The sequence below is a fragment of the Alosa sapidissima genome, chromosome 8 (genome assembly GCF_018492685.1).
Source record: "Alosa sapidissima isolate fAloSap1 chromosome 8, fAloSap1.pri, whole genome shotgun sequence".
Classification (NCBI taxonomy): Eukaryota; Metazoa; Chordata; class Actinopteri; order Clupeiformes; family Clupeidae; genus Alosa; species Alosa sapidissima.
In genome coordinates, this window is record NC_055964.1 from 21,830,185 (window position 1) to 21,855,818 (window position 25,634).

General features: G+C 42.6%; 1 protein-coding gene across 7 annotated transcripts in view; it reads left to right on the forward strand.

Moving 5' to 3' along the window:
- Positions 1-8,990: 8,990 nt before the first annotated feature.
- The window catches only part of sgsm1a (small G protein signaling modulator 1a), a 37,616-nt gene continuing 20,972 nt past the window's right edge, over positions 8,991-25,634 (forward strand). For 2 of the 7 annotated variants that reach the window (XM_042099901.1, XM_042099903.1), the window contains exons 1-6: positions 8,994-9,195; positions 9,321-9,367; positions 16,529-16,604; positions 24,169-24,331; positions 24,947-25,099; positions 25,256-25,323. In XM_042099901.1, coding sequence (XP_041955835.1) covers positions 9,177-9,195; positions 9,321-9,367; positions 16,529-16,604; positions 24,169-24,331; positions 24,947-25,099; positions 25,256-25,323 — 526 coding nt within the window. In that variant the 5' untranslated portion in view covers positions 8,994-9,176. The other 5 variants (XM_042099905.1, XR_006033453.1, XM_042099902.1 and 2 more) reach the window with 5 other exon arrangements.

Here is a 25,634-nt window from a genome sequence, read left to right on the forward strand (position 1 = left end):
TTCTTGTGGACCACATTTTAAACATTCTGAGATGAATGGAGATTCTGAAATCAATGGTGAAATGAAGAGGGTTGATCATGTGACCCAGATCTCAAATGCATAGAACCAGTCTGAGAAAAAAACATTTACTGAACTGCTTCAAAAATGTATATGTTTCATGTACTGTATTTCTGAATTTTTGAAGTACACACATAGAACATAACAACTCATTGTGTTAGACAGTTTTGAAAATTATTAGAGCCCTAAATCCAAATCTTGTAGTAAAAAAAATCTCAACATCCTCAGCTTCTTCAACTGATCAAGCTCCTGATGTGGCTGCCTTTGCCTCCAAAGCTCTTCTTTTGCTGTGTGTCTTGGGGACATGCGTGTAGAGCACTTGTGAACCTGTGACATTTCGCCTGATGATGTGTAAACGGCGTCCTCTGAAGGCCAGGTCTGCCCTGTGCCTGTAAGGCTTCAGTGGAGCCCAGGCAGAAAATAACATCTATGTGGTATGACTGGGCTCGTTAGCAGAACCTAATAAAATGAGTTTGTAATTGAATCCACCCGCTTTTAGCACTGGATGATTTCTGAAAAGTCCTAACTGGATATAGAGACTGCAGTTGTCTTATGGGTCAATGGACCTAGAGTGCACAAACGAAGCTAAACAAAGTTATCTCCTGAAAATGGATCTGTTAACAGGACAGGGATGAATGGCCATCTTCTGCAGCAATGATACAACCTCATGTCCTTAGAAATTACACTTTTTGGCAATATCAGGCTTGTTTAATTGAGGATGTTCTGCAAAAAGTTATTCATATACTCCATAAATCCCACAGTTAATGTGTTTCCATTATCCTTGCCAACTGTATTTTCATATAACATTGTCTGAATTAGAGAAAAACATAATTTCCATTTGATGTTAAAAGATAAGGTTAAGTGTTATGTCAATCAGAGTACAGACAGAGGAGTTCTTAAAATTGTAGCCTAGTTAGCATGCAGACTTTCTCAATTACAATTGAGAGTGGGTCTGGAAAAGGTTCATTGACTTACAACTTCCAGCAGGGGCGTAACTAGCAGTGAAACTAAACTTAAATCGGTGCATTAAACTCTTACCAAAATCATTTGAGAAGTGCAGCAATCTTGTAGGTTTTAAAAGCAGTTTTTTACTCAATTCCAAAGAAATACACGTCCATGCTGGATTAGCGATTGTATTTGCATGCCCATGTTTTAGGGACATTGGAAATGGGGTACAATGGCCTCTTGGCCAGACGGACCTGCAGCGCAAATGTCAAATTTGGTTCGTATGGGTATACCCAGAGCCATACCTTTATATGGCTCTGGGTATACCTAGGTTAGTGATGTTGCCAAATGAGAGTGCTGACATAATGCAGCTACAAGCAGCCATGCAATCTTGAGTGGTGCCACTCTGCTATTCACGCGACCTTTTTACAAGCTCTTTCAGCTCACTCCCCATTTGCCCTGGTGGTGAGCTAAACAACCAGTCAGGGTGAAAAACACATTGGCCCTGTGTGTGTGTGTGTGTGTGTGTGTGTGTGTGTGTGTGTGCATGTGAGGAGGAGAGGAGAATACGGGAGGACCCCCCCCCCCCCCCCCCCCCCATCCTCGAGGGAACCTAAGCTTTGAACCAACCAACCCGACAAACCTACTACGCTCCTGGCATACAGTTCACATATCTGAGATCAACGCTGCTGTCAATCTGCACGGGGCCAGCACGGGCTAGGGAACATCAGAGTGACGGCGCCTCGCTCCACATGCCCGAGCAGCCATTAGAGGCTGTCGACTCGGATCACACAGTAACCTGAGCACGCCGCCCCACACAACTCAGGGGCACCCGGGCCTCGGTGGAAGGGGAACACAGAGCGAGATTTGTTGCATGTGCCAAAAAAGCATGCCAGGGTGCACTTTTGGCTGCCAAAGCACAGTTGGCACACAGTGATATTTCACCTCCTGGTTCAAAACTACGGTTGGATATCCCTTATAATCATAATCATTGATAGAATACAGCTTATTCTTCCTCATCATCATGATCTTCCTCTTTATCATCTCCATCGTCTTACACTTGTGTTTTTGTTCTTTCCATTCTCCTCTCCTTCACCTCCTTCTTTTGGTCCTCTGCTTCTCTCTCTCCTCCATGTATACTCCTCTCCCTTGTCACATTCACATCATCTCCCCTCTGTTCCTTGTCCTCCTGAGTTACCATTTGGCGGTGAATCGGTGACTCACTTCATTCTGCCATCCATGTCATGCTTTGTCATCGTCATTGTGGTCTTCCTTGCTTCCACCCTGCCCCCATCCACCATGTTAATGCATTCCAATCTCAACTCTCAACTGTGTGTCCACTTGTAGTGGTGACCCGTGCGAGTGTGTCTTTGTCCATTCTAATGAGTGTGGGGAGGGGGTGGGGTGGGGGGGGGGGGGGGGGGCGTTGCTTGCTCTATGTCCATAAAACCTCCTCTCCATCACGTAGGGGATTGTATTCGCTGGGCTTCACCTCAGCCTGAAACATGGGGAAGGATTACAGAGAAGTGCTGATGCCATTTTAAGGGCCGATGCCTTTGGTCTTTAGGGCCTTGTGGTCGTCTTTTGGAGGGGATGGCTGGGAGGGGGAGGCTTTCGGGTTATGGTCAGTCAGTCTTGGCCACTTTCATTGATGAGTCACTGGGTAAGAAAGTGGTTGTATCAGTGTCAGCTCAAGCAGAAGTCCTTGTCCTGGCATTTAACATGTTTTGTAACACGAATAAATGCTTATTTGTGAGTCATGTAAGATGGGGAATGTTCCCATTGTGACTAAGGATCTGTTACCAGAGGTGAACAGGGTAAAGGACCAAAGAGGAAAAGGATGCAGACAAATGTCCAGACACTTAGAGAACAAGAGTATTGACGCCATTCATGTTGTGTAATTGTGTCCATTCTATTTAGTATCAAGGTCTTCCATCAAACCATCCTTTTTCATGATTACCTTATCTGCATTTACATAGTTTGACAGGAACTACTTATAATTGAGCAAGATCCCCTATAAGACTAATTTACAGTTGTACCCACATTTATTTAACAGATTTATTAACATTTCTTTAACAGATTTATCTATTTAGTATTCAGACTCTCTTAGAATCACACAAATTGCTAAAGCCTTGTGTTATCAGCAAATTAAAACAAATGTCAGGCCATTTATACACTGATATGAGTTATGATATCATGACTCAGACTTAAAATGAGACATTTACTGGCTCCTTAAGTGACCCCATCAGACGTTACCATGGTAGATTTAATACACTGCCGCCATTACATTGTAAAGTGGTATCAGATAAGCATAATCCAACTTAACCCATGTGCTTTTAGTGGCCCATTTCCCTTGCATGCCAATGTTGTTTTAATGGGCGATGGGGCTTGGGTGAAGGCAACGGATGCCACCAAATGCAGAAAGCCTCAGACAGTTATTGAGGAACCGTGATTAAATTTCTGATTCTGACGTTTGTGTCTTCCACTTAGAGGTAAATTTATCTTAACTTGAAAGGAGACACTGACATATTCACTCAGGTTCCTCCTCTCAGGGTTGCGTCTAATGGTGTCTGTCCCAGCCAATGTGTTACTGCCATGTTCAGATGGCATTCCAGAGGCCACACTTCAATGCAGAGTGCAAACACTTCATTGACTCTCACTGCAGAAATATGTGTTATGTTATCTGGGTGTCTAAGTGATGTGCTATCACAGTTTTATATTGTCTGGATGACAGGAAGTCAAAACCTTGGAAAATCAAGCAATAGTCCAAAGGCAGGCTCCATACAAGAATAATGTGGTGAACCAAAGAAACCACCTTACTCCAAAATCCCATTTTTGCTCCAGTTATTTCTAGAGCTACTAGTCAGATAATACACCCTGATTTGAATCTGAAATGGACATCTTAAATTACATACCTTTCAAAAAAGGGTTCCTTTAATTTTCTGTGGCCAAAAATGATTCAACATATTCCATAACTTTTAAAGAGACCCTCAAAGGGGACTATGTCTTATTTATTGCTCAGCTTATTGCCATTTCACAGTAATATGTAGTATGTGGCCATCTTGATGTCTTCGCACCACAGTCCTACCAGCCTGTGAGCCAGCACACTACACTAGAATAACACTTGGACACTGTGATTGGTGATGTTACTAAGGGAGAAACATTGGCTCATCTCCATTTTTTCCAAATCTGAGTCAGATAGCACATGTCTAAAGGCCCAGCTTCCTGCCGAACGTGTGAACAGTCAAACCGATGCGATTCCATCTGCTACATATGCTCTCTTGTCTTGTGTTGGACGACATATACTCATGCATAATCACCTCAGCATTGGCAAGCCTGTTGATGGAGGCTGGCAGCGGAGAGAGAGAAGGAGAGATAGCACTGGGCTACATCAACATTGCTCTCTCTCTCTCTCTCTCTCTCTCTCTCTCTCTTTCTCTCTCTCCACTCTCGATCTGATCTGGAGGCCGGTGTCATCTTGGATTGCCTGGCTACTCTTTCGCTTGCTCATGCTCTTGACAGCTCCGGTCTGCAGGCCTCACCCTCACCTAGTGCCCCGACGGGAGCCTCAGGGTTAGTGAGCGCAGCAGTGAGCCAAGACGCGGGGGCCAAGACAAGACATACCCACTCTCACAGTGTTCCACCGCCAGTCGCTGTGTGTACTTAATGAATGGATGACATTGAGGTCTCATTTAGAGATTGTGTGTTGCGGACTGGAAATGGCAGGTATCTCATGCTACGTGTTGGTTTAATGCAGCTTAAATGTTGGATGGCTGAATGAGGGTTCTGTGCGGAACAGCGCAGGTGAAATAGACAATTGGACCCCAGTGCTTATGAAGAGTTTTACAATGTCTCCATCTAGTGGCTGCATGGAAACGATGTAGCCTATACTGGGGAATGGAATGGTGCCATTGACCGCATAGTGCACTTCAAATGTGATATGTTCAGAAACAGTGAATAGAAAATAAAGCAAAAAGCCTGAGCACTGGGTCATCTTGGCTCATATATACATGTATATGCCAGCAAACACTGAACCAAACATGATGTAGAACCAAAATATTCTATCTGATTGTCTAGTCTGTGAGTTAAAATCCATGTGATGCTTTTTTGAAGGGTTATATATTAAAAGAAATCAAATACATATATTTTAAATTATAGACAAGTCTTTGCTAAACTGTAGCCTGCATTGCACAGTTCATGTGAACAACCATGACACATTCCACATCTATATTTTGCTCATGACATAATTGCAACACATTGTTTAAATTTTCACCATAATATGTTTTAGTAGGCAGCCGTCTTAAGGGAGCACTCCCCAGAGTTTTAACTGATGCACAAACTCAGTCAAATACATCAAGCCACAGAAATATAGGCTGCATTTTGTTCTATTCACTTTTTGCCCTATGGGAAGAAATCACAGACAATTTACTCGTGTGATAACATTCTCTCAGCTACAAAGACTGCTGATAGTTGCGGATCCAATGTCATGTATGCAGTAGTTTATTTAATTTCCAGCGATAAGGCTCCGTTTGCCCAGGAGACTCATTGAAAGAACCAGACACTGGCTGCACTGGCTCCGCGCAATTAGTGCAGCTAATAGTCCCCACAAGGTTGCTTAGCAACTTGTCTCACTGGTGAGGAAGAGCTTTTGTGTTTGTAACCAAATTTCTCCTCCCATGCCAGCTGCGAGCTATGAGCGCCTCTTGATGGCGGAAGATGGGTAGCAGATAAAGGGAAGTCCCCCCTGGCATATCACTGTATGCATTGTAGTTTTTCTTTTGTTTGTGTTTACGTCTCAGTGAAATTGCACACAAGCCATCCCTCTATAAAGGGTGCCATTGTTTAGTCGGTTAAAGCAAGATGCATTTGCTTCCCCTGGCCATCTGCTGTCTGAGTCCTCTTGCCTTCTGTTTAAACTCAGGGAGTACTAAACTGCCATTAGCTGCTTCATGAGCGGCTCTTAGTGCACTAAACCTCCATGTCTCCAAATGTCTCCATGTCTGTATCATGCAAAGACACAGGAATCTCTCTAAACCAAATTTGTAGTAGGCTACATGATATGTTTTATTACTTTTTTACAGTGCATGAAAATGCACTATACTGTTCTTCCTAGGCTTCTTCTTCTTCTTCTTCTTCTTCTTCTTCTAACGCAATTAATGCAGCTTCAACCGTTTAACGGCTTTGTATTTTTCATCTTTGTAACTTTTATACTTTTTAAACTATTTATTAAAAACTATTGTTGAATAGTATGACATCACAGAATTTAGAATCTTGTGCCAGGTGCCAACTGTCAGTTTCTCAGGCTTTAAGCATACAGTCTCATTCTCTTAATATAAGACTACACATCCTGTTCAACTGTTTCAACTGTTCAGTCATTCCAACTATATTAAACCTCATCTACATACAGTAGCAAATAATTTACCATTTAAACTATCCACCTATATTAAACCTCATCTACCTAGCAAATAATTTAACCATTTAAACTATCCACCTATTTAACTGTTCAGTCATTCCAACTATATTAAACCTCATACCTAGCAAATAATTTAACTATTTAAACTATCCACCTATTTAACTGTTCAGTCATTCCAACTATATTAAACCTCATCTACCTAGCAAATAATTTAACCATTTAAACTATCCACCTATTTAACTGTTCAGTCATTCTAACTATATTAAACCTCATCTACCTAGCAACCAATATAGTTTGTTTTTACTCTGTATGATATTTTACATCATATTTTTTGCATTTTCATGCACTGTATTTCCTTCAGGAAATGCTTTTCGGGTTCTTCTTCTAACGCAGCTAATGCAGCTTCAACCGTTTAACATAGAAACTTCATTCAAACTATGTTACGTAGGTCTTACTTAGGACATGTGGGCTTTGTATTTTTCATCTTTGTAACTTTTATACTTTTTAAACTATTAATAAAAAACTATTCAAAATTTCCCCATAGACTTAACATGGGCTCATGACATCACAATGGGCTAATTAACTTGATTTGCACCTGTATCAACTTCCAGCTGCTCAACTAAGCCCCATCAAAGAGCCAGTTAAACTGATTGATTGATTAAACTATTAATTAAAAACTATTAGGCCTTTATGACATCACAGCAATTAGAATCTTAAGCCAGGTAGCCAGGCCACCTGCATCAACTGTCAGTTTCTCAGGTTTTAAGCATGCAGTTTCATTCTCTTAAAACTACACATGCTGTTCAACTGTTTCCTCTGTCCACAACTGTCCTCACTACAATAATTCCCTATTAAATAATTTAACCATTTAAACTATCCAGCTATTTAACTGTTCAGTCATTCCAACTATATTAAACCTCATCTACATAGCAAATAATTTAACCTTTTAAACTATCCACCTATTTAACTGTTCAATCATTCCAACTATATTAAACCTCATCTACATAGTTCAGTCATTCCAACTATATTAAACCTCATCTACCTAGCAAATAATTTAACCATTTAAACTATCCAGCTATTTAACTGTTCAGTCATTCCAACTATATTAAACCTCGTCTACCTTGAAAATAATTTAACCTTTTAAACTATCCAGCTATTTAACTGTTCAGTCATTCCAACTATATTAAACCTCATCTACCTAGAAAATCATTTAACCTTTTTAAACTATCACATTTAACTGTCCAGTCATTCCAACTATATTAAACCTCATCTACCTCGCAAATAATTTAACCTTTTAAACTATCCAGCTATTTAACTGTTCAGTCATTCCAACTATATTAAACCTCATCTACCTAGTTCAGTCATTCCAACTATATTAAACCTCATCATGTTGGTTGCCAATTAGCACATCATCTGTTTTAACAATATATTTCACACAATATGTTTTGCATTTTCATGCACTGGTAATTCCCTGGAATTGCGTTTTCTAGTTTAAAATTGAGGAGCTGTGTTGTAGAGTCCCAAGAGTATCATGATAGGCTACTACTTGAATGATTACTTTAAATTAACTTGAGTAGTGGGGAGGGCTGCTTGTATTAGAAGTGGCAGGGGTTCAGTAGCTAAAAGGGGGGTAGATAATACAATTACATTTATGAGATTTTGGCTGAGGATAAATTAATCCTAGTCCTCTGTGTCATTACCTCTTTAGATCTGACTCAGACATTAGATGTGCAAACATTGGATGAAAAACATAAAGCCTAAACATGTTGGTGTGGTGTAATGCTGTATACCGCTGCATTTCATCAAACTGAAGTTGTATTTCCCCATCTCCATGCTAAATGCCGGCTAAATTTCGGACTTTGTAGTTTATGGAAACACCACAAATCTACTATATATTAGAATACGGGAATATAGGATATTTTAGTAAGTTATTTTGGTATAGTAGGTATTGTAGCCTAGTGTGTACTTTATTAAGAACAACAAAAACGAATGTCACTAACACACTTAGTCATGCTGAGCTGACTGTCCACTGTCCATGAAATAGCTTCCTAGACCTGCTGTTTGTAGCCCTACTGCAGGTTGTTTGTTTTGTGAAAACACATACAACCACTAGGAGTGCCAGTGACTATAAGACAGAGTTGATCAGATCAGTTACCAGCAAAAAAACTCCAGTTAGACCTTGGACCATTGGTATTTTTTTCAAAATGGTTCCATATTATACAATATAATAAAAATAGGTAATTTTAACATGGTAATAGTAATAGCAAGCTGTTTCAATGGTTCTGTAGGCTATAGACTTAACATTTCAGCAGCTATTTTGCCCTGGTGGTGAGGAAAATAAACATGCATTGTTGCCTATAACAGGCCTACATCTTACTGCTCAAAGTAGGCTAATGTTTAGATATTTTGCTTAGAATGGTTGCCAGGAACTTTACAATCCTGCCTATTAACTGAAACAAAATCATAATCTAATCTGGTGTGTTTGGTTGTTTAGCCATATAGCCACTAGACAGTTTTTTTCCACTTGCAGTTTTGTTTCACTTCAGTAGGGACTCATACAGTGGTTTAGACATGTGCTGATGTTTTCTGATGTTTGTTTTTGCCCACGGTGGCCGTTGCTGTTGAAATTTAGTGATTAATGTCGCTTTAAGAAACGCGCTGGTGGGGGCAGACCGTATCCCAATCTTTACTCAGTCGTAGAGTGGAGGCGGACAGGGCTACACGCTTTCGTCCACGGAGCTGCGCTTTAGGAACTGAAGCCATGGCAACAGCAATAGCAGGTGAGGCCAAAATACGCTTTTGAAGATAGTTAATCTAAGGATGCACCAAAAAGATATGTTAAATTGTTTGAACTGCCCCTCTAGGCCTACAGTTAACTGACAAACCATGTTTTCTTGTTATCTAGCAGAAGCGGAGACCCGTCAGCGCTTGCTTAGGACCGTCAAGAAGGAGGTGGGTGTTTTTTCCGCTTCAACTGAAGTCTAATCAAATTAAAAACAAACAAACAAGCGGATGGACATAGGGCCACACAAGCCTTCACACGTGAGCCAGAGTGGATGGTTTAGTTTGGGGTTTAGTTTAAACCCGTCATAGATGGATTTAGGAGACTCTAAATGTGTCCAAACGCATATGGTTGAACCACAGGCACAGGATGAACTCAAGTTGTAGCCTATCATTTTTTTCGTCGGACACAGTAACGTCATGTAGTGAAGTGATTTAATGTCACTTAATAAACTATCTGTCTAACTATATGTATTTATGTTCGAGTCTAAGCCTATGTTTTGTGTAGCCTGTATAATTCAATCTAAATGAAATACACTTTCTCAGTGCCTTTCCTTGTCAGTGAACCATAATTTAACTCCCAGGTTTGTTTTGGTGTAAGCTATGGGTGGTGGTGGTAATGCTTCTCCCATTTTGATCTGATATTACCATAACCCTTGTGTAGCCTACCAGTCAGTTGTCTCTTTATGTGCCATTTGTGCGTTCCGTGTATGCTCCTCAGTGTAGTCAGTCCCTTGTCAATGTAGTCAGTCATCCTTGCAGTCTTTATTCTTGATGTCTGAGCTGGGAGGAAGTCATTGGAGGACAATCATAGATCAGCTGTTATTGCATGAACAAAATATGTTATCATAGTCCAGAGTTTCTATAGGCTATTGCAATAGTCAGCACCTCTGTGTTAACAAAAGAGGGCAAATAAAACAAGCATAGAGACGATCTGAAATAAAAAATTATAGAACCTGGAAAACCTTTACAATAAATTGTGATTCATCTGTGAGATCGAAGATCTCATAGGTAAATTGTGGTGGTGAATCAAGGGCTGGAGTTTATTGAAATTCATGAAGACGTGGCTTGTTAGTGTTTTGCTGTCATGAGTGATGAGTCATCGAGCCTTTTGAGACTGAAGACACCGAACTACAAGATAACCCAAGAACTACAGTGCTTGTGAAGCTTCTGTGCATTTCAACTCCATGGTCTGTAATGAGGGGTGGAGATGGAGACATTTGAGTTATTATTTGAAAGAACCGGCTTATTGAATTTCAATTCCTGGAAAGGTTTTTAGGCAGAAGCAACCAGTCACAGAAAAATTATTTTAAGATACACTAAAATGTAGCTTACATGTCTGCTGTCTTTTCAAGTAGCTATATGTAGTCTAGTCATAAGTTTTGGAATCACATTGTTCATGTGTAAACAGGACAGTTGATCCTGCATTCAGGTGAGTTCTGACAGTGTGAAAAATGTTATGTTCTGGATCAAGCTGTCAAAGGGTGGACGTCTTCCCTAACCCCTCCCTTTTCACACTTTCCCTCTCAGGAGTCAGACATGTAACCTTATGCATGGGAGACCATTTTTCCCTTGCTGTCACTACAGCTTGTCTCCACCTTCAGTTTTGTTGGGATAGATATAAGCGTTACAGAGCTCACTAATTGTCTTACTGTACCTACATAACTAGTCAAGGAATATTTAAAAAAAAAAAAATTTTGATGAGAAGTTCGATTGAAGTTTGATTTCAGCTAAACAATTGCAGAGTGGAATACGTAATGCGATGCCCAACAAAGTTAGGCCAATGCAATGTGACAGATATCAGATTATGTAGTAAGCATTGATTTGAAAAGTTCCCCCCCCCAATTCAGGCTGTGAAATTTCTTCAGGAACGTAATTGTTGTGGTTGTTATTTATTGGTGTTGACACAACCTTAGCACTCCCTTACTCAGGCTTTGTGCAAGTAAACAAGCCAATAATGTCATCTTGTCAGTGAGAAAAGCAATGATTAACAGTCCTGAAGTAGGGAAGGATGTTGAGGGATACTCTTCGCTTTTCGAGGAAGGATTCACATTTGTGTTGTTGCCTGATCTCTCTGTAATTGCAACATCATGGCATTTGGCAAAGGGAACCTCATATTATACCTATCAAATCCTGTCAATAAAAAAGCAAACATTGAGCAGCCAGATTTAGGACATACTGTATATTCAGATATTCAGATATAACCTACTCTTTCACTGTCATGCATATCAGCATATTAATAAGGACCTGCACAATAAGTATTCTCAATTATGCTAATGTTGAAAAATATTGAGAAATCACCAAACACAAACCTCTTTCAGTAACAGTACGCGCACATACGTGAACACACACAAACACACACACACACACACACCCACACACACACACACACACACACAAACACACAAACACACACACAAGCTCTCTCTCTCACACACACACACACACACACACACACACAAGCTCACACACACATGTGCGTGCACACACACGCACACATACAGTACACACACACAAGCACACACACACACACACACAATCTCACACACACGCACACACACACACACGGCACACCTGTATTTGCTGAATGACGGAGGCAGCTCAGTAGGGCTTGAGCACACACCCAACCACGGCAACGCAAAATGTATTGACTTTTCCCTCTCTGTTCCCCTCCCCTGTGTCTGCTCACACAAGGGATAAGGTTTCAGTTGAAGGCCACGGGCACACTACAGTAAATCAGCTTGACCTGAGGGAACCTGTGTGTAGTCTCTGGCCTCGGGCGGGTGTGCGGCTGTGTGTCGCGGATTTAGATGTCCTCCCTCTCGACTGGAGCTTTGCATGTTTGTATGTTGTGCGTTCACTTCACATTCACTTGGCACCTGAAATCTCTGACTGTTACCTATGATGGGTAATGCTGTTGTCGCGGAGATGAATGTGAGATTTCCTATCATGCATCAGAGAACAGCAATTCCAATAACCATGCATCATCCTTTCATCCTATCTCTCATTTTCTCTCATTCTCCCTCTCTCTATCTCTCTCTCTCTCTCTCTCAATAACACACACACACACACCTGAAAAAACAGAAAGCCAGGCAGATTGTTTGCCTCAATTCGGTCATGGTGATAGCATTTTCCATTCAAATATTGCCTGTTTGATAATTGGTGGCAAATACAAAGGTCAGAAGAGTTTTACAGAACCTAGATAATGTCTCCTTTTTAAAATTCAGATGGGTCTGAAATGGAGCTGAGTTGCTTCAATGCTGTATGTGCTAGTTGCCGACATGGATAAAAGCACATTATTAGAAGAGAGATCTTGGACATCACACACAACAGAACACTAGCAAAGGTATTGTGAATGTGAAACAAGATTGCTCACTCAGATTATGTATTTGAAATGTATAGGTCCTGGTCTTTTTTGTGTCATGAAGCAAATTCAATTTGAGCATCTGGTGATTTTGTTGTCTGGCATTTTTCATGAACTGCTTGTTTCAAAATCACTTTTGTAAATAAGTATGGTAAGAAAATGTGTCAGAGGTATCTGAAGTACACATCTACAGGGTACTAGTGATAGAAACCTAATTTATTTACATCAATACTTATGTCCATGAACGGCAGCTAACTGTAGCAAAGGTTACAGTATAACTGAGTTAGTGAACGGTAATGCAGTAGCTTGCAGGGGCAGCATTGTAATCCTCATAAAAAGCATCAGTTAGTCACCACATGAATCATTCCTTTTCAACAAAAGAGAAATAATTCGGCACAAAACAAGAGGGATGACATTTAACTCCGAGATCACTGACTAATTAGTTTGTCATCTTCCTTGCAAATTTCTGGCAGGCATACATCTGCTGTCTTGAAAGCAGTGTTGTAGTCAAGTCATTGTAGCCAAGTCGAGTCCACTACTCAAAGTTAACGTCCGTTATTGTAGGAACATGGCGTGATGTGTGATGTATGACTGTGTGATGTATGACATGAAGCAGTAACACTCCATTGCACTAATATTACAGTAATACTACAAATAATTTCGATATTAAAATCCTATACCAAATATATTGGTCCAAGTTCGAGTCATTCAGTGCTCAAGTCCAAGTCAAGTCACGAGTCTCTAAATTTAGCTCATTACTCGGACTCGGGTCCGAGTCCTGGACTCGAGTACTACAACACTGCTTGAAAGAGACAAATAAATGTCAAATGAAAACCTTAAATTCTTTTAGGGTCAATAAACTAACAAACACTACGTGGACAAGCCTGTGTTGGTGTTTAAAAAAGCAGATCATCTCTTTCATTGCAATCAGTACTACAAGGACTCACTTAAAAAAAGCAAGTTACCTTTTCCCCAAAAAGACATTTACTACTGTAAGACATTCATTCATTCATTGATTCACTCATACATTCATTCATTTTGAAGAGCTTCATAACATTTCATTCCCTTTCACTTTCACACATTGCCCTTGTCACCAGCTCATGATTGATTTAGCAACATCAGTATGTAGGGTATGTAGGTTGTACCGCAAGGTTCGCAACAGCATTTGACTTGATGAGGGCCTATCGATCCCTCTCCTCCTCCTGATTGAAGCTGCTGCTGTTGAGCAGAGGGCCTCTCCAGTGTGTGTGGTGACGCACCTGACCACATCCATGTGGATGCTGCACTGATTTCACAGACACCCAGAGATGTGCAGGGGTTTATCCCCACCTTATGACAGACACCTGTGGTCTCATCACGTTTCCCCCACCCCCCACCCACCAGCTGAGTGAGTCACACTGCAGAAGGCTTGAGAGGATCCCCAAACCCCCCCAGCCCGCCTGTGCCCCTCAATCTCCATCTCCCTCAAAGCTCCAGGGATGTGGGATGATTGGCGCAGCGGCACGGCGCTAAGTTAGCAGCTGTGAAGGTGGCGCTGGTGACGATGGAGAAACTCCCACCTCAGATTGGGTTTGATTTATTTTTTTTATTTTTTTCTGTGACCACCGGTGGGGGTTGAGTCACCACCAGTGCTGACAGTGCTGTTGCTGTTACTGTAGGCACACATCCGCACATGCAGACACAACACAGTCATCCTGTACCTCACCACAAGAGCTGAAGAAGCAGAACCACAAGAGGTGAAGAAGCAGACAGCGGGGGGGGGGGATACACAATACAAAGTGTCTCCAGCAAAAGCATGGTGCTAGCACAGCAGCAGAACTAATGAGGGAAAAAACTGTCTGGAAGGCTCTGCTGTGGTAATCATTGATAAGAACATCTTAATGACTTAAAGCCATTGTTGGGAACATGACATGTTACGTAACTGCACATTTGTCTGTCTGTGTGTTCATCTGTATGTGTGTGTGTGTGTGTGTGTGTGTGTGTGTATGTGCAGTGCACGTTTACTTTAATTCTCTGTGTTGGCCCTTGTAATCCCAGATCTGGAGAAAGACACACAATAACAGGAAATTGCTGGTGCCTCGGACTGATTATCATAAGCCTGATTAACTGGTTGCTTGGCAGCACTAATTTGATATAGGAATGGCATGTATGTGTGTCTGTCTTTGTGTCTGTGTGTGGCAAAAGGTTCAGAAACACTGAAGTATCTCAGTGTTTTCTCCCCACAATCAAAGACTGCTTGTAATAGTCTCACCGTCACACCTCCTCACCTACAACCAAGCAGTTGGAGTGCTCACATTCTCATTGATTCACATGCAGCCCATACATCTTTGTGTTGTGTGTGTGTGTGTGTGTGTGTCAGGTGTGTGTGTGTGTGTGTGCGTGCGTGCGTGCATGCATGTGTGTGTGTGTGTCTGAGTGTGTGTGTGTGTGTGTGTGTGCATGTGTGTGTGTTAGTGTGTGTGTGTGTCTGAGTGTGTGTGCATGTGTGTGTGTTAGTGTGTGTGTGTGTCTGAGTGTGTGTGTGTGTGTGTGTGTGTGTGCATGTGTGTGTGTTTGTATGAGGCTGTGGGCTGGTGGATATTGTTGATGCTGAAGAGCTGCTCAATGAGACTGGAGCGGCATGGCTCTGAAGTTCTCCCGCTCCCTCTTCACCCGGGTGGCACTGGAGCCCCCATCTGAGGGGCTGTTTCATTCTCCCGATTTGATCAAACCTCCTTAAAGATTCAGCCTCTCCACCTACCCAACTGAACTCAGCCAGCCAGCCACCCACCCACCCCAACTCACCTCTGTGACTTGAGAAACCGGCACAAACTGGCTGATGACTCATTCCCTTGAATGTTGTGCGTTCATCTTGCTCTGCTATCTCTCTCTCTCTCTCTCTCTCTCTCTCTCTCTCTCTCTCTCTCTCTCTCTCTCTCTCTCTCTCTCTCTCTCTCTCTCCACTCTGTTTGCGTATTCCACTCTGTTTGACGCCTTTCGTGTTATCGTTTGATTACATATCTGCCTAACTTTCAACTTTTTTTCTTTCATCTGCCTTTTTTGCTCTCCCTCTCCCTCTCTGCGTCATCTCTGTTCCCCATCCATCTGTTGGCATGGATTTCTATGCAACGTCACGAAAACATGCGTGCGCAACCAAGAGGCAGAAAGCACCATAGAACAGCATAGAGCAATGCAAAAGAGCAAAAGAATAAAATGAGTTTTTGTGCTGAAAACTGCACCAATTCGAAATCACGATGGTTAGAGAATGTTAAATATGTTCAATATTTACGGAATGCATGTCTTTGCCAAAAATGACAAAATACGATGTTATATTAATAATTCAAATGAACGGAAAACTTAGAAATATAGTCTGAAATGAGATGTTATTATCATTGAGACAACAGGGGAATACAATAAAATCCGATTGTAGCTTACAGCATTCGACTATTTAGGTTAAGTTTATAATGTTGTGGACGGCCACCAAGCGTCTTCTGCCCCACGGCTGTGTGCGCATCTAGTTTTGTTGGTAAACAGGAAACCCGTGTATGTAATACTCATTTGTGCCCTGTGCTGAGTTGAGCTTCACAGGTTGATCATGCAGCATCAAGAATGGGAAATATGCGACACCATGTCATTTGCACCACATGGCACACAGCCAACAGAGACCGCATGTGTTGTTAACAGAGACAGACGTGTTAGATTTATAAATATCCACCTCAGATTAATCTTAACTGATATCAAAAGACTAATTGGGAGGGCGTCGGTGAGGCCAGGCTCTCTTTACCTGAAAACTGCTTGTAGCCCGTGCTTTCTCTGATTATCCGCCGCCAGCAACACTGAACTTGCTGTTTTGAGATATTTGTCTTTCTTTGGTCCTTTTTTACAGGACACAAATGGGTAGGCTACTTTGTTGTTGACATGGATGGCGTTGTTGGTGCTGTGTTCACCACTCACTGATGGGGACTCTCTCTCTCTCTGCTTTGTTTCAGGTGAAGCAGATCATGGAGGAGGCTGTCACCAGGAAGTTTGTTCATGAAGACAGTAGCCATATTGTGTCATTCTGTGGTAAGGCTTCTGGGAAATATACAGTGCAGAAATGCATCCATTTGCAGAAATTCATTTTCAGTTTTTCAAAGGCCTCGGCGGATCATTACAAATAAGATACTTAATAACAGCCAAGCATTAAACTGTAAAGTAAGAACTTCTCACTGGCCAATGATGGACTGCAAATGAGACTAGAATTTTGTGATCAGAAGGAATTGAACATAATGCTCATCATAATTTCCGGCAGAGCCCTACCCTCACTCCACATCACTGTCTAATGACACTTAACTGCCTTGTGAAAAGTCATTAGTATGTCCACAGCAGAAAGGGCCAGCAAGAGAGTGGGTAGGATACTGATGTCTATTTCATTTGGCCATTGGTTGAAGACTCAAGCTGAGTGATGCAGCGTTTAAGTCTGACTGAGGAGACAGGGAGGAGGGCGGCACTTTATGTGTCCTGAGCTCATGTTGAGTGAATTGCAAAATAAATATTTCTCTCATGGGTGTGTGTGTGTGTGTGTGTGTGTGTGTGTGTGTGTGTGTGTGTGTGTGTGTGTTGTGTGTGTGTGTGTGTGTGTGTGTGTGTGTGTGTGTGTGTGTGTGTGTGTGTGTGTGTGTGTTTAAGTGTGTGTTTTGTGTGTCAGTGAGCATATGTTCCCCTTAGCTCCCTTGAGTGTTTAAAGTGCCTGTTTAGAAAAGCCACCAGTGTCCAATGTGGACGATTCCTGTTTTGATGTAAGATCTCAGTGGTGGCAGAAGGCAGGTTTGCCACGTCTCCTGTGGAGCGTCATGTCAGATCCTCCAGCAGACAGGGCATGTCTCGCTGCATTTCCCCGCTAATACCTCCATAGCCATGCTGCGCTCAGGGTCCATGGATGCTAGAGACAGAGAGAGAGAGAGGCCATATCTGTACCTCCTGATGCTTCTGTAGTCATGTTGAATGATGAGGGACTAGTGGTGCTTTAGAGATAGACAGAGAGAGATCACTGAATTCCAATCCATTGGGAAAGTACACTTAAGGGGAGGTCTAAATGCACAGGAAATCAGCAAGATTATATTGACCCATCTGGCTGTAAATATATTACAATTTTCCAACAAAACACTTTTGTGCAGACATAGACATACTTTTGATAATATCCTCAACAAACATGGTACAGCTCTGAGCCTGTACATTGTTAGCAGCAGAGGATAAGGGGTCACTCACTGGGCAAATTCCCTGGGCAGCAGTGTAGTGGATTATGCTATTGATGATAAAAAAAAGAAAGAAAATCACTATTTCAATATCATCCCTCAACAAAACAAAGTTGTTTGATCATTTAATAAAACCCACATTACGCATTAGCATGGAAGTGAAATTTCGGCACCAAAATATTTAATATTAGGACATTTTTGAAGTATGGGACAGAAGCCCTAGCATGGTTTCACCAGACTCACTCACTTCATGAAGATTCTGACTACTCTCCATTGTTAAAATGTTTCCAACCTTAGCATCGTAGTAGGCGCAGGCTTCTTAGATACTTGGCGGGCGGGGTCAAGGCTACCAAAAGCCCACCTGAGCTACTACATTTGCAGTTTGGCAAGAATATTTTGGAGCTAAACAGAAGTTACCCTAACCTGGACTGTTAGGGTACCACACTGCTGCCCACTTCTGCCCAGCTGAGGAGTGGACACTCAGAGAGTGACCCCCTAAATTACTTTAAGAAAGCCATTAACTAAGTACAGGCTCAGTGATCATAGCCTTGTTATTGAAAAGTCAAGTCAAGTCAGTTTGATTTGTATAGCGCATTTAACATGCACAGAATGCAACCCAAAGCGCTCCACATATAAGACATTGTCATTGACACATAGACTAACAAAGACAATAGCGGACGGAGCGGCGTAGTCGCCAGCGTACCCGTGACACCAAGACATATAACTACATTTAAGAAATAACAAACGCAAAAGATGCCGGATGGAGCGGCGTAGTCGCCAGCGTACCCGTGACACCAAGACATACAAGACAGACAACAAACAAATTAATAAATAAAATAAATAAAAAATAAGAATAGAATTAGTCCAATTTCCAACCGGCTGAAAATGTCCAAGGGCAATGATGACTCGCGTGAAACTGTGCACAGCTGTGTCTCCACAACCGATGCAACGCCAACAAAAGAAAAGGGGAGACACCGACAAACCTGGCTAGCTCAAGAGGACAGAATTATGCAAACAGTTTAGCAATGGAATAGTAGAGGATTACATTTCTAACTACATTTCCTATCAGAACTTCAATATCACTCAATATGACTTCAATATCAACACATAAGAGAAGCCTACATCTCCAGAACTATTTTATTTTTGTATTTTTTATACTTAATGCCTCTAAAGCCATGTTATGTGACAAGGAATTTGATGCTTTGGATGCTGTGTCCTGGTGCAGTGCGTGTCTCTAATGTTACTGTACATATGTGTCCATGTGAGAGAGTGAAAGTGACCACCCGTCATGTCCCCTCTCCATTCAATGTCCAGCCTAAATAGCCCCACCCTTCACTCCTTCTGAAGTGGCAAAGTGAGCCACTTACCACTCCTCATCTGCCACTGTCTGACCCCCTATCTCTCTCTCTCTCTCTCTCTCTCTCTCTCTCCCTCTCTTTCTCTCTGTCATGATTGCAATTAGCCAGGCTAGATTGCAATAGGATTTCTCTTATTTATATAAGCCTTTCTTTACCTTTGTTTTTATGAGTGCATGTTATACTCCATTTGTGGTAACTGAGGTGGACTATTAGTAGATGGGTTAGCTGCTTTTGTTCTTTTGTTGAGTGCAGGTATGAGGAGCTTTGTGTATGTGAGAAGACTCTCTTCTGGACTGTATGTGTGAATATAAGAGTATGTGAGAGAGAGAGACGGAGAGAGAGAAATAAAATTTTAGTTCGAGAGAAATATGCAGGTGTTTGATCAATACAAGGAAAGCACACTCATTGAACTCATTGAACACAACCAAAGCTAGAGACAAAGGACAATCAAATACGAGACAAACCTTGTCTAATTACCTCTAATTGCCACAGGCTGTGAAGCACCAAACAAAAGGCATTTTTTTTATTTATCACCAGATATGTGTGTGTAATTAAATTGAAGCCAATGTCTGTGCTGAAAATGAGGTATTATTCAATATAATTATAACACTAACCTGAACACCACAGCTTTACAAAAGGCAGCATACAATGCGATGTAGAAGCCACAAAAGTTGTACCACAAAAAAACGGTTTAAAATCATCAGGAAGGAAAATGCACCATTTGGTAACTCTGTGTATTTGTTGTCATTTGCTTAAACTGAAGCAAACATTTTAGTTTAATTTGTATAGCTTCACACAGCTGCACGAAACGGATGACCTGTTGCATTTCTCCGCTCATAGTGTAGTGTGGAAATGGATGGAGCCTCTCTCTCTCCCTCTCTCTCTCTCTCTCCCTCTCCCTCTCCCTCTCTCTCTCCCTCTCTCTCTCTTTCTCCCTCCCCCTCTCCCTCTCTCTCTCTCACTCCATCACATTATTTGTTTTTCTTTTCTCTCCCCGAGGTGCTAAACAGCATGTCTGTGCCTCTCCATCACGTCAGCTCTACACTATGTGGCAGAGGCACAAACACAGTGCCCAAAGCAGTGTGAGGAGGAGGAGGAGAGAAAGAGAGAGAGAGAGAGGGAGAGAGAGAGAGAGAGAGATGCGTTAGAATGGCAGCTCCACATTAAGGCCACAATAATCCACTTGACCACAGTATCCACAGCCATGGCAGTCGGAAGCAGTTAATAGCATGACTGCTGGACAGTGCCCTAGTAGACCACGCACAAAAGAAGGAGAAATGCTTTCGCCAGAAGCATATAGCTGAGAAGCGGGCGGGATTGCTCCTGTCACACTCTGAACAGGCTCCTGTTTGAAGTATGTGACTCTAGTGACAAGAAGGGTGTCGTTGTTGTTAAATGTGGCAGAGAAAGCGACGGAGAGGTCTACTCCACTGTCCGAACCGCTCCTCACAGCTCTCTCACTCCATAACGGTCAATAGCGAGTAGCAAACCTGTCCTCTGCTCTCTTGACTCTTTTCTCTCCTCTCCTGCCATGTCTTATTTAGCCACCCTTCCTGGTTAGTGGCGTGACAGAGTGATGAGAGGCTCTTACTCTTGGCTGTGTGATTGCATTTTTAATAAGAGCCTGCGGTGCTGGGGAATCTCCACTCGGCCCCTCTCCCCACTCGACACAATTAACCCCAGGCCCGGTGTGTTGCTGTGGATATCGCCATGGTAATATCGCTGCCATCTGATGTACGACTGCCATCAGCACCCAGGTCCAAGATGCTGAGCGACAGTGCCCTCTGTTTTCTCCAAGGGGTAGATTTTGAGGCAGAGTTTCCATATTGTTTTTGTTCTGAAAGTGCGTCATCAGGTAGGAGTGGCCAGGCCTCATGATTAAGATAAATTGGTTATTGATATTTAAGCTCTACATCCAATCAGATTGCACCCATTCCTTGTGATCCCTTAAAGCAATGTGTTGTGCAATGTAGCATGTTGTGTGATGTGTAAGTGACATGCTGATGTTACATATTCCCATAACACAGAAGCCTTGTCCTACAAAGAATGCTTATCCATCTTGCCATTTCACAGTCAGTCTCTTCTCTTTTGTTGAACTGTGGATTTGGCTATTTGTTGGCTGTCCATTCCTGACGCAGGTTCCAGTGCCATGGGCACAGATTGCATTGTGAGTCTGCACACCAGGAGGCCATGCTGGTCAGTTTGCTGTGTGCTTTATGCTGCTTATGTGGTGTTCAAGTGCAGTCTGTGAATTCATGTTATTGTTTGCTCTCTTTTTCTCTATGTTGTTTCGGTTCCAGTAACAAGCATTATTGTAATCTCGCTATTGATCTGAAATTAGAGTATTCGTATGGCATATGAACATAGCCCTATAAGCAAAGATCGTAGAGTTAATACTGCGAAGGCCTATTTCAGCAGAGCAAACTATTCACTCTTCTCCTCCAGGGGAAAAAAAACATGTGTTTCAGACGGCCAAAGAATATCACACACCGACCGACTGGCCATGTAGTTCTTTGTTGTTTTTTTTTTTTTTTTCTTCAAAATCTTCAAAACCCTTTTCTCATTTTCCAACTCTGTCTCAGCAGACCCCAGATGATGCTCATGGAACACTGAGATGGGTATCAGGTGCAGGTCTCTCCTCTCCTCTCACGCTCACCAACACTCCCTACTCAGCCGCGACTCAAAGCCTCATTGTGTTCCTCTCGGCCTCCATGTACACTGATATTGATTCCGGCCCCATTCTTTGTGTTTTGCCTGATAGCCATAATAAAGGTCCCTCTCCACTGCAGCCCACCGTTCATTAGCAGTGCTGTAGCACCAGGGAGAGCCTAAATGACCACAATTGAGTCTGGAAAGGACACAGTGTGTGGTGTGTGTGTGTGTGTGTGTGTGTGTGTGTGTGTGTGTGAGGACCTCCCACCTGGTGAAGGAGGGGAGAAAAAAGGACTTTGCCAAAGGATATAGAAGAGATTGAGAGAAGGGAGAGTAGAAGTCAGAAGACAGGATGAGGATGAAAAATGGTAGCGATAGATGAAAAGAAAGAGAGAGAGAGAGAGAGAGAGAGAGAGAGAGAGAGAGAGAGAGAGAGAGAGAGAGAGAGAGAGAGAGAGAGAGAGAGAGAGAGAGAATCATAGGCATCATAGATTAACTGATTCTAATTGAGACAGCAAGAGAACTGGAGAAAGATGGAGACAGAGAGAGAGAGAGAGAGAAAGAGAGAGAGAGAGATGGGGAAAGAAGACGGGAGAGAGAAGTGTAGAGTGAGTTAGGCTTGTCAGAAATAGATAGAGATGAGCGCAGAAAGGATAGAGACACAGACTGAGAGAACGAGCTCAATTGAGGAAAAAAAAAGAGAGAGAGAGACAGAGTGATAGAGAGAGAAACAGAAAGAGAGAGAGAGAGAGAGAGACAGAGCGATAGAGAGAGAAACAGAAAGAGAGAGAGAGAGAGAGACAGAGCGATAGAGAGAGAAACAGAAAGAGAGAGAGAGAGAGACAGAGCGATAGAGAGAGAAACAGAAAGAGCGATAGAGAGAGAAACAGAAAGAGAGAGAGAGACAGAGTGATAGAGAGAGAAACAGAAAGAGAGAGAGAGATGGATGAATCACAGCCCAGCTCTCCACATCTCTCGGTTTGCCGGAGTGCACCATCATCAAGGGTTCCCATGACAACGGCCTTCCCTCTGACCCCATGGCGAGCCAAGCCACAGGATGAGTCCTGGGAGATCTCTCTCTCTCTCCCTCCATCTCTCTTTCTCTCTTACTCTCTCTCTCTCTCTCTCCCTCCATCTCTCTTTCTCTCTTACTCTCTCTCTCTCTCTCCCTCCATCTCTCTCTCTCTCTCTCCCCTCTCTCTCTCTCTTTCACTCTCTCTCCCTCTCGGCAGCGACAACACAGCCTAGGGCTCTGCCACGTAGGACTCAGCACTGCCGTGTCTGTGTTTGTGTGTGTGTGTGTGTGTGTGTGTGTGTGTGTGTGTGTGTGTGTGTGTGTGTGTGTGTGTGTGTGTGTGTGTGTGTGTGTGTGTGTGTGTGTGTGCCTATGTGTGTGTGTCTGTCTGTGTCTGTGTGTGAGTGTGTGTGTGTGTGTGTGTGTGTGTGTTCGTGTGTTTCAGAATACAGTATAGTAAATGTGCAGTATTCATTCCGAGGGACACAACCTGGTAGAGAGATCGCATTAATCTTACATTTAGTCATCCTGCTTAAGGTCACCCCAGTCCACTGCCCCCATTATGCATGCAGACTTGATGACGAAAACTACATCTACAAATTCATTGAAGTCTACAACTTCCTCATCGATGAGCTTAATCAGATGTGTTCAACCAATCAGGAGTGGCGCTGTTGAGTATTTATTCACTCAGGGTTGGTCAAGCAGGAATACACAGAAATTGCACAGGACTAATTGCTACTATTACAGTTAATATTGTCAAAAGACTCTGTGGGTGAGTGGGGTCTTGAACAAATCAATAAAACAAAGCAGGTCTGGTAGGCATCCAGCTTCCTCTCTGTGAGCTTGGTGTTATAAACTATCTGTCTCAAATCAATTCAGTTCATTCAGCATCCATTCAATGAGAGCAGTACTACTGACCACACAGAGCAGCACTACTGACCACACACAGAGCAGTACTACTGACCACACAGAGCAATACTACTGACCACACAGAGCAGTACTACTGACCACACGCAGAGCAGTACTACTGACCAAACAGAGCAATACTACTGACCACAGATAGAGTAGTAATACGATTCCATCGTAAAGAGAGGTACAGTATGTGCTCAGGACATGTCAGAAGGTGAAATAAGCAGACAAACAGCAGTGACCAAACAGGAACATTAAGTGTGTTTGTATGTGTACATGTTTATATGTGCTGTATACAAAACAATGTGTATATGCAGGCTTTTGTGTTACAGTGATTCACTTGTGCATCTCTCTCTCTCTCTCTCTCTCTCTCTCTCTTGTTTGTGTTGCATGTGTGTATATATATATTTGTGTGTGTGTGTGTGTGTGTGTGTGTGTGTGTTGTCGCTGTCTCTATCCAGCTGCGGTGGAGGCGTGCGTCCTGCACGGGCTGAAGCGACGGGCGGCCGGATTCCTGCGCAGCAACAAGGTGGCGGCGCTCTTCACCAAGGTGGCCAAGAGCTTCGCCCCCGCCGAGGAGCTCTGCAGGAAGGCCCAGGAGATGGAGCAGGTCATCGACAGCAAGTGAGGGCAAGCCTTGGACCCAAAAACACAAACACCACCCCCCCCCCCCCCACAACCCGTCCCCCTGGCACGGTGCTTCGCACACTCTTCACCCCTTTAGTAGGACACACTACTATGTGCTCCAAATCAACCCCTCACACTGTACACTGCTTTACATAATGTGGTTTTACTAAAAGGAAACTGTCTGGGCAACTCCAGTTGACATATTGAGCTCCTAGTACTAGTATAAGTGGCTGTAATAATGATTTCCAAATCTCCATGTTAAAAAAAAGCAAGAGCCAATAGGAACATGTTGATATTTTGTATTAGTATGTGAAGTGAAGATGGTTCAGGAAGTAATGTCCTGCCATGTTATTTCTCCACCTTGCTGCCCATACCCAGCTGACTTCAATCATTTGTTTAGCCCCAGGCTGAGCCTCCGTTATCCACCTCCATTACAGAACACTGGGGAGGTCTTGAACTCTCAGTACCCAGTGTGTTTTGGCCCAGTTTGATATTTGTCCTGTCTGTCTGTTTGTCTGTCTGCTTGTCTGTCTCTCTCTGTCTGTCTGTCTGTTTGTCTGTCTGTCTCTCTCTGCCTGTCTGTCTGTCTGTCTGTCTGATTGTGTGTATCAGGAGGAGTCAGACCTTGCCTCACCAGGACAGCACTCGCAAGCTGCCCAGGCTTCCTAGTCTGTCACCGCAGGGCTTCAAACACCTGTGGATCCGCACCGCCCTCATAGAGAAGGTGCTGGACAAAATTGTACTCTACCTAGTGGAGAACAGCAGGTGAGCTAAAAACAGACATGAGGCATGTACATTCATTAAGTTATAATGGTTCTTGCAGTAAATATCAGACAACCCTCCCTGCTGCAAAATCTATTTTCTTTGATAATGAAGTGCAGTTCTCAAAAATACTGACACTGATGTCTCCTTGTGTTCTAGTAAGTTCTATGAGAAGGAAGCAATTATGATGGATCCTGTGGATGGCCACATTCTTGCCTCTTTGTTAGGTATGTCTTTTGTGTTAGATATATAATCTAGATTGATGGTTTGTATAATTCTATTAGTAAAGCACTGGTATTATGCTAGCAGATACACGTAGACATTTCCATTTGTTATGCACCCAGTATGGCATTTGAAATGAACTGGTGTCCTCATAAATTAATATGTGATGAAAGATGCAGCTTGTGATCATTTTGCTTTGATGCTGCACTTTAAAGAATTATATAAATATTGTGGCTCTGAGTAGCCATCAGACCCCATTCAAATAGTAGACCTCTCTCTCTCTCTCTCTCTCATCCCTCTCTCTCTCTTGATGTCC